A 9,493-nucleotide genomic window follows, 5' to 3' on the forward strand; every position below is an offset into this window, starting at 1 on the left:
AGAGAGGTCAGTTCGGTGCTTTGTGACCACCTAAAGGGATGGGATAGGGAGGGTGGAAGGGAGACACAAGAGGGAAGAGATACGGGGATATATGTATATGTATAACTGATTCACTTTGTTATAAAGCAGAAACTAACACCATTGTAAAGCAATTATACTCCAATAAAGATGTTTAAAACAAACAAACACCAACCAAAAAATGTTGTGTTAGTTTAAGGTGTACAGCAAAGTGACCCAGTTATACATATACACGTATTTTCAAATTCTTTTCCCATTTAGGTTGTTTTATAATATTGAGCCGCGGTACCCAGCTTAGACAGGCCGCCCTCTGGAAACACTGTCCCCGACCCTGGGGCTTCATCAGGCCCTTCAACACTGCCACCCCTTCCCACCCCCCACCCCCATTAGAGCACAGATCACACCAGACTGACTTTCCTGTTGCCTCTTAGGCCTTTCCTGCCAGACTGAGTTTCTTGAAGGCAAGGACTGTGGCCATATGTTCATGCATTCATTCATCATCAGATATTTTTTGAGGCCCCTGTCATGGCAAACAGTCCTGTGGCGGGTGGAGTAGGGAGCAAAGCAGCGCAGAGTGGAGTCTGACGGGAGGGGAATGAGTAGCCTGGCAGTGAACCGAGGGAACGAGGGGCTGGAACGGGGAGGATGAGGCAGTTAACTGAGCCCTATTTGTGGCTGTATCCCCAGCACTTTTTTCTTGCGCTCCCTGGGGTTTGCCGGGGCTTGTGCTCGAGCTGAGTGTTCTTTCTAGGAAGAGGGAGATCTCAGGTTTACCTAAGCCTTCTAGCTCAGCAGAGGGTCCCCACGCGTCCCCCAAATCACAGCCTTCTGCTCAAATGGAGGGGGGCAGGGCTTGCGCTTACCAGGAATTTGTTTTGCTGTTCATTCTTTATTTGGAAATAATGATAGACTCCCAGGAAGCTGCACAGAGAGTACAGAGTCCCAACACCCTTTTCCCAGCCTCCCCCAGTCCTGACAGCTCAGATAACTGCAGCCCAAACTCAGAGTTGGGAGATCGACGAGGGTACCGTGCTATTGACGGGACCACGGGTCTCATTCGGTGTTCGTTGTCTACGTGCATCTAGTTGCCCGTGCACCTATGTGCACGTGTGTTTCTGTGTCATTTTATCCCAAGTGTGGATCCGTGTAACCACAATGGCATCAAGATGCGGATCTGAACGCTCACAGGGCAGCTGCCTGTCCACCCCACGCCTTCAGGGGGGTTTCTGTTCGTGCATCTCGCCCTTCTGGTTTACCAGGGCCTGAGCCAAGACCTTCAGTTCAAAGCAGCGAGGCCCCTCAGCAGAGCCAGTTCACGGGAAACAGACACGCACGGGGGCTAGGTGGGCACGTGGATTCAGAAGCACAGAGGGACTCCCTAGGGGCAGAGACCAGCCCGGGGGAAAGGGGAGGAAAGTGGTTTGGGAGCAAGCCCCGGGGTTGGTGAGGGAGGGAGGGTGCAGAGACGTGGCCTCTTGAGTCGCTGCGTGGCGGTCCGGATGGGCTGCCCAAGCCCAGAGACAGATGCAGTCATTAGGGAATTTAAGAGGCTGGGGGAGGGGCTGAGGCTAGCTAGCCCCGCCCAAAGTTACGATGAGTCCCCCAAACCCAGGCCCTCCTCTGTCTGCCTGGAACCATTCCCCACCTGTCCCCCTCTCTCTGGGTCCCTGTCCCCCTCTCTCTGGGTCTCTGTCCCCCTCTCTCTGGGTCTCTGTGCCCCTCTCTCTGGGTCCCTGTCCCCCTCTCTCTGGGTCTCTGTGCCCCTCTCTCTGGGTCTCTGTCCCCCTCTCTCTGGGTCCCTGTCCCCCTCTCTCTGGGTCTCTGTCCCCCTCTCTGGGTCCCTGTCCCCCTCTCTCTGGGTCTCTGTCCCCCTCTCTCTGGGTCCCTGTCCCCCTTCTCTGGGTCTCTGTCCCCCTTCTCTGGGTCCCTGTCCCCCTCTCTCTGGGTCCCTGTCCCCCTCTCTCTGGGTCTCTGTCCTCCTCTCTCTGGGTCTCTGTGCCCCTCTCTCTGGGTCCCTGTCCCCCTCTCTCTGGGTCTCTGTGCCCCTCTCTCTGGGTCTCTGTGCCCCTCTCTCTGGGTCTCTGTCCCCCTCTCTCTGGGTCCCTGTCCCCCTCTCTCTGGGTCTCTGTCCCCCTCTCTCTGGGTCCTTGTCCCCCTCTCTCTGGGTCTCTGTCCCCCTCTCTCTGGGTCTCTGTCCCCCTCTCTCTGGGTCCCTGTATCCCACTCTCCCCCGACCTCTCTGCAGAGCCTGAGTTGGGGGGCACAAGTTCTGCCCTGAGCCCCCGCCCTCACTCCCTGCCGGGGCCCTTGCTCCCCCACCCTTCAGGACTGTGTGGACCACAAGGTGAGAGAGCCTAGGAGACAGGACCACCTGGCACCAGTTGCCTCCAGCACCTCCAGTCTCCTGCCGGCTCCCCACCCCCACCCCCTTCTCTCTTCCTCTGCGGCTGTGTGTCCTCTGCGTCCGCTCTCCCTCCATCTCCCCACTGTGCCCTGCCTGGGCCTGCATCTCCGCCTCACTGTTCCCTGTATCACCACTTCCTTATCTGTCATCTCTTGGCCTCCTTTCATCATCACTGCTATTATTCTGTATGAGTGTGTTTGGAGTTGGGGTACCTCTGCCTCTTTTCTCTCTCTTCATTTTTTTCTCTTTCTCTGTGCCTGTTTCTATTCTGCCTCCCCCTTCTTCCCTCTGTTTTTCTGTTTCTGTCTCTCACGTTTCCACACTCACCTCTCCACGAGTGTCTGCCCCTGTGCCCTGTCCCCATCTGTCTTGTCTCTTTCTATCTGCCTCCCTTCCGCATCTATATTCATCTGCTCTTTGTCCGTCTCCCTAAATTCTCTCTACCTCTGACTCTTCTCTCTCTGGCCTGTATTTCTCTTACTCTTTCTCTGCCTCTCCACCTTCATATGCTACTTCTCTCACATTTCCTAGATTCTCTCTCCTCCCATGGCAGCCCCTCTCTCTGTCTCTGTCCCTCCCTCTCTCAGACTCTCTCCCACCCCCACCCCGTCCACCCTGCCCTGGGGTCCCCCTCCCGGGATTCCTTCCAGATTACAACACCTTCACCTACCAGGCAGGCAGGTTCTCATTAACAATTGGGACTACTTCTCTGGTGAGAGAGGAGAGAGAAGAGATGGGACAGGCTATCCTGAAATGGGAAGTAGGCAATAAAAAAAAAAAAAAAGTCAGAAGGGTGGAGGAGAAGCGTCAGCTACTCAGACCAGAGATAAAAGGCCTCCATGAGTGACAAGGAAGCAAGACATCTTCCCCACTCCTCCAGACAGGAGACATCAGGGCAGGACCTGAACCCATCTCAGCATCCTCTCTCCAGCCACCAAGGAGCCCCCAGCCCCTGCCCTCCTGGTTTCTGGCCTCTATTCTGTCCCTCATCCATGTCTCTAAGGTCTTAGTCTCTGTCTAAGACGCTCTGTCTCTGACCTATAATTTCTGGGTCTCTCGCAGCCTCCTTAACCCTCACTTTCTCTCTACATCTGCCAGAATCCGACCCCCAGCCCTCAGAATGTTCCTCCTGCTGACGGCGCTTCAGATCTTGGCTGTAGGTAAGACAGCAGTGGGGCCTGGACTCTGAGAAGAGATGGGGAAGGGTCCTGGGGACCCGATGTGCTCACAGATGACCCGATGAGAAGGGGCAGGGAGTCGTTTGGGGATCATGGCTGAGGAGCACGCTGGAGGGGGCGCCTAAGTTCTAAGTTGTGGAGGTATTAGGAGGTTGCAGGGTCCAGGGGGTTGTAGGAGACGGGGAGAAATAAAAGAGGAATTGAGAAAAACTATCAGGTCTTGACTGGGTCTTATTAGAAAGGACAGCAGGACACTTCTTGATTGTGTTAGGGAAGAACTGAGACAGGAAAGACAACGTGTTGCCAGAAATGATGGTGGGAAGGATGATGGGATGGTGAGCTCTCGGCAGGGAGGGTGGGTGTGGGGAGAGATAGTGGATCCTGGGGGGGTCACATTGAGTGAGAAGTTTGGGGAAGGAACAGGGAGCTCCCTGAAGGTGTTGGAGGATTCCTGGGTGGAATTGTGCTGTATTGTGAAAAGTGATGACAGAAAGTATTCATGGAGAAGCAGAGTCAATCATAGTAGCTGTATCAGGACCCTGGAGGAGGTGGCCCTGGGATCCAATAATAGATACTATGGAGGTGCCTGGGGGTGGGGGGTGTCAGAAAACTCCCTGGTTATGTTGGGACAATAATGGGGGCAGTGTTGGGCATATCTCCTATAGGGTGGGGTAGATAAAGGTGGGGGGGTTTAAGGATTAGGCAGAAAAGGGGGGATTTGTGGATTCCAGATGTCCTAGAGAGTTGGGGGTAGATGGAGAGCATCTGTTCATCTGCTTTTCCCACTCCACCTCACCCTTGCCTCCTCCTAGCCATGGCACAGAACCAAGGGGACAAGATAATTGGTGGTTCCAGATGCATCCGGAACTCCCAACCATGGCAGGTGGTCCTGCTGGCAGGTCCCCACCGTAGTTTTCTCTGTGGAGGGTCCCTGCTGTCTGACGAATGGGTCATCACTGCTGCTCACTGCGCCCGTCCGTGAGTGAACCCCTCTTTGTTCTTCTGCCAAGTGCATTCCAGAGTCCAGCCCTGTGTGGAACCCAGTGTAGTAGCTGGACCCTGGTTTGGGATCTAGATAAGAGCTTAGAACAACAGACCCGGCTCAGAACGTGGAATCCAGCCATAAATCTTGAACTCAGTTTAGGTTCTAAAAGCAGGTCAACCGTTTAGAACCCACACACAAGCTTAGAGTCCCACACGGAACCTAGAATCTAACACATAACCTGAGATCCATCCAGGGGCCCAGCTCTACATAGAGACTAAGATTAGGAGTCTGTTCCAGAGTCGTGGTTGAATTCTGCACACAGTCCACCTCCAGAAGCTCAGGACCCCCCTCAGAACCCTGCCTGGAATCTAGAGTCAGGTTCAGAACCCACAGTCCAGCCCTAAATCCAGAAACCTGCTCACAGCTCAGAGCATAAGATAGAGACAGAACCTGAAGCTTGTTCTAGATCCAACATTTAATCCAGAGTCTAGTCTACAGCTCCTCTCTGAGCAGCCTAGAGCCCAGACCTCAACCCACCATCTACATCCCAGAATGGAGGCCATAATCCAAAGCTTCATATTGAACCCAGAGCCCTTCTCAGATTCTAGACTGAAACCTGGACCTCAGACCCCAGACTAGAAGTCAAAGTCCAGATGAAAGCTCACCCAGTGCCCATAAACCAGATGTAATGTCATAAACGGAAGTTCAGCGTAGAACCTAGGGCCCAGACTCTAGAATGGGAACCAACATCTAGAACCTGGGACCTGGAGCTCCGTCTAGAGCCCAGAGCCTGGCCTGAGGTCAAGGGCTCAGACCAGAGTCTAGAACCAAGAGCCCAGACTATCACCTGTAATTTGATCTAAGACAGAACCCAACCTAGAATCAAGAATGCAGACCAGCGTTTAGAGCCCCGAGCCCAGCTGGAGCACAGAGCTCAAACCGTTGTCTACAACCCAGGTCATCAACTAGAGCTTGATCAAGAACCCAGAACTCAACCTGGAAACTGGAGCTCACACCAGTATCTAGAAAGTGTGCTATCGTCCAGATTCAATCTAGAACCCAGCTCCCGGCTTAGAGTCCAAAGTTCCGGATGAGTCCAAAGGCCAGGCTAGAACTGGAATGGAGCCTCCCTGAAGCAATGGAGTAACTGGAACGAATACTCCAGAATATCAGTTCTGACCTAGAGCCACAGCCCACAGTCTCACTTAGAACTCAGAGTATTGATCCAGGTGCAGACCCTAGGACAGAACCAAGACCGCTCAACCACCACCTGATACCCAAGGGGGAAGGCAAAGTGCAGCCCACAAGGGGAAGGGGAGAATGGTAGGATCGGGTCCAGAGAGAAAGCCGAGGCTGGGGGAGAGTGTACAGGATGCCAGGAGGCACTCAGCCTGCAGTTAGAGGGAGGGTTAGACATCACCAGGGAAGGGAGCATCACTGGAGGGTGGGGAGAGGCCTCCAGGTCAGATCCTGAGCAGCGCTACTCTTGGGGGTCACGGGCCAGGAACCTTCGAGTTGCCCTGGGAAAGCACAACCTGAGGATTTGGGAGGTAACACAGCAGGTGCTGCGTGTGGTCCGCCAGGTGCCACACCCCCAGTACAACCCCTGGACCATCGCAAACGACCTGATGCTGCTGCAGCTGGAGCAGCCCGCTCGGCTGCGGAAGGCAGTGAGGCCCATCACCGTGGCCAGCTCCTGTGCCAGCGCAGGGACTCCCTGCCTTGTGTCGGGCTGGGGCACGACATCCAGTCCCAACGGTGAGAGTCCTGCGTCAGGAAAGAGGGGCGGGAGCCTGCGTCCTGGGTCTGAGGGGGGAAGGGCTGGGGGCCTGGATCCTGGGGCTGAGGGAGGAGGGGCCTGGGGACCTGGAACCCTGGGTCTGAGGGGGGAGGGGCTAGGGGTCTGGACTCCTGGGTCTGAGGGAGGAGGGGCCGGGGGCCTGGATCCTGGGTCTGAGGGAGGAAGGGCTGGGGGCCTGGATCCTGGGGCTGAGGGAGGAGGGGCCTGGGGACCTGGAACCCTGGGTCTGAGGGGGGAGGGGCTAGGGGTCTGGACTCCTGGGTCTGAGGGAGGAGGGGCTGGGGGCCTGGATCCTGGGTCTGAGGGAGGAAGGGCTGGGGGCCTGGATCCTGGGGCTGAGGGGGGAGGGCCTGGGGACCTGGAACCCTGGGTCTGAGGGGGGAGGGGCTAGGGGTCTGGACTCCTGGGTCTGAGGGAGGAGGGGCTGGGGGCCTGGATCCTGGGTCTGAGGGAGGAAGGGCTGGGGGCCTGGATCCTGGGGCTGAGGGGGGAGGGCCTGGGGACCTGGAACCCTGGGTCTGAGGGGGGAGGGGCTAGGGGTCTGGACTCCTGGGTCTGAGGGGGGAGGGGCTGGGGGCCTGGATCCTGGGTCTGAGGGGGGAGGGGCCGGGGCCTGGATCCTGGGTCTGAGGGAAGAGGGGCCGGGGGCCTGGATCCTGGGGCTGAGGAGGAGGGGCCGGGGGCCTGGATCCTGGGGCTGAGGGGGAGGGGCTCAGGCCCTGACTCCTGGGGCTTGGTGGAGGGTCGACTCCGTCGTAACCCCTCAGTGCCCCTGCAGCCAGGTTCCCCAAGTTTCTGCAATGCGTGAACATCAACATCTCCTCGGATCGGGATTGTCAGTGGGCCTATCCTGGAGCCATCACTGCTGGCATGGTCTGCGCAGGGGTCCCCCAAGGTGGGAAGAACTCTTGTCAGGTGAGGCCCAGGGAGAGCATGGGCAGGGGGATTGTTTGGGGCAGGGGCTTAGGTACAAAAGGACCGCAGGAACATGACGATCAGGGGAGTCCCCCCCCCCAACTCCACACACACAGAGAACGAGAGAGGTTGTAATAGCCGGGCTTCCTCCACGCCATTCGCCCTTGGGTACCGGACCTCAGTTTCCTCATCTGTCCCCTGGGGGTAGCAGGTCTTAGTCGGTGGAATGAGATGAGCTAGTCCATGGAGAGAGCACAGAGCTCTGATGACCACTGTCATTGCCATCATCACATACTGGTACCTGGAAAGCCGGGCTCAGGTCCTCTAGAGGTCTTAATCCATCCCTGAGCAATGGCTCCAGAGACAGGGGATGTGGAAACACACACATAGTTTTCTAGAGACAGAGCTAAGATGAAGAGGGGCCCAAGGGACAGAGACAGAGTGGGAACCAGTGACCCCAACACCCAGGGGCTGAGATCTCCAGAGCCCCTGCCCAGGGGTCTCAGCCCACCCCCATCCCATCTTTGCCTCTCGGGTTCTCCATGCCCACGGCTCTGGTCATCTGTCTGTGGATGTCTCCATCTCTGTCTCTCCCCCTCAGGGTGACTCCGGGGGACCCCTGGTGTGCAGAGGAGAGCTCCAGGGCCTCGTGTCCTGGGGGATGGAGAACTGTGCCCAGCCTGATTACCCCAGCGTCTATACCAACCTGTGCAAGTACCAAACCTGGATCCAGGAGACCATACAGAGCAGATCTTAGCTGGTGTTACAGAATATCACCTGCCCACATGCTCCCCAAGACCCTGCTCTTCTTTCCCAGAGCAGTTCCTTCAGGGGTTCTCTCTGCACCCCACCACATCCCCGTCATTATTCAAGGTACCCCTGAGACACACAGAGCAGGAGTGTGAAGGCAAAGGCACTGCACTGGCACCATATTCCGAAGAAGACAATTTTCAAAACTCTTGGTGTCTGTAAAAACCAGGGAAATGCTACGAATAAAACTTTAACAATCCTAAATTCCATTCTCCATTCATTTAATTCACCCAACAGATATGCACACACAGGTCCAATCGTGCCCAGCCAGAAGCCATGTTCCAAAGCGCATGGTGTCCCCTGGGGGTCTGCCCCCTCACCATCCACTGTACTTGGTGCGGTAGAAGGAAGCGCCCCAGCCTTGCGCTGCGACCCTGAGCAGGGACCGCTGAGGTCCCGGACTGGGAGGGCAAAGACCTAGCTTGTTTCCTGGAAAACACTATGGAAGTGAAGAGATCCTCGTTTCCCTAATCAGATCTCAGGTGAGGAGAGTTGAGTTAATCACACTCAGGTCCTGAGAGCTCTGCTCTCGTTTTATTTATTTCCATTTGTCATCCCTGGCTCTGGTTCCCCTCCCTCCCCAAAGGCATCAACACAGATGGCCTTGAATACCCTGCATCCTTGGAACACATGCATTGTCACATTGTGTTGCTTCTAATTTACACAAAATCATTGTGTTATGAATCTCATTCTCTTTCTTATTTTCACTCAAGAATGATTATTTATCGGACACCTACTGTATGCAAGGCATTGGTCTATTTACTGGGCACCTCCTATGCGCCAGGCATGGTTCTAGGTACTGGAAGTAGGGCTGCGAACGAGCCAGATAATCTACATGTTTCTCGTCACAGAGCTTGCATTCTAGCAGGAGGTCACAGACGAGAAACAGTAAACATAATTTAAAAGCAAAGTAGAGGGCTTCCCTGGTGGCGCAGTGGTTGAGAGTCCGCCTGCCGACGCAGAGGACACGGGTTCGTGCCCCGGTCCGGGAAGATCCCACATGAAAGATTGCTGGGGTGAATATAGCCAATATTTTATAAAACTATACATGGAGCCTAACCTTTAAAAATTGTGAATCACTATATTGTATACCTGGAAATTATATAATATTTTACAGCAACTATACTTCAATTAAGAAAAAGAAAAAAGAGGGGAAAACACGATGGCTGGGGGGACTTCCCTGGTGGCACAGTGGTTAAAAATCTGCCTGCCAATGCAGGGGACATGGGTTCGATGCCTGATCCGGGAAGATCCTACATGCCGCAGAGCAACGAAGCCCCAGGGCCACAACTACTGAGGCTGCGCTCTAGAGCCACAGTCTACAACTATCGAAGCCCACATGCCTAGAGCCCGTGCTCCGCAGAGAAGCCACCGCAATGAGA

The 9,493-nt window shown here is 55.5% G+C and overlaps 1 protein-coding gene across 1 annotated transcript; it reads left to right on the plus strand.

The window, feature by feature from the left end:
* The first annotated feature begins 3,265 nt into the window (after nucleotides 1-3,265).
* Nucleotides 3,266-8,304, plus strand: LOC137214871 (kallikrein-14-like). The gene is made up of 5 exons (XM_067719232.1): nucleotides 3,266-3,582; nucleotides 4,413-4,578; nucleotides 6,090-6,343; nucleotides 7,165-7,301; nucleotides 7,903-8,304. The coding sequence occupies exons 1-5, from the start codon at nucleotides 3,543-3,545 to the stop codon at nucleotides 8,056-8,058; spliced, it is 753 nt and encodes a 250-aa protein (XP_067575333.1). The 5' UTR covers nucleotides 3,266-3,542; the 3' UTR covers nucleotides 8,059-8,304.
* The last annotated feature ends 1,189 nt before the right edge of the window (nucleotides 8,305-9,493 follow it).

The sequence above is a fragment of the Pseudorca crassidens genome, chromosome 20, assembly GCF_039906515.1.
Source record: "Pseudorca crassidens isolate mPseCra1 chromosome 20, mPseCra1.hap1, whole genome shotgun sequence".
Classification (NCBI taxonomy): domain Eukaryota; kingdom Metazoa; phylum Chordata; class Mammalia; order Artiodactyla; family Delphinidae; genus Pseudorca; species Pseudorca crassidens.

Coding starts and splice junctions, on each gene's coding strand:
- LOC137214871 (XM_067719232.1), top strand. CDS start 3,543: ATGTTCCTCCTGCTGACGGCGCTTCAGATCTTGGCTGTAG. Junction 4,579..6,089: donor GCTGCTCACTGCGCCCGTCC/GTGAGTGAACCC, acceptor GTCACGGGCCAG/GAACCTTCGAGTTGCCCTGG. Junction 7,302..7,902: donor GTGGGAAGAACTCTTGTCAG/GTGAGGCCCAGG, acceptor TCTCCCCCTCAG/GGTGACTCCGGGGGACCCCT.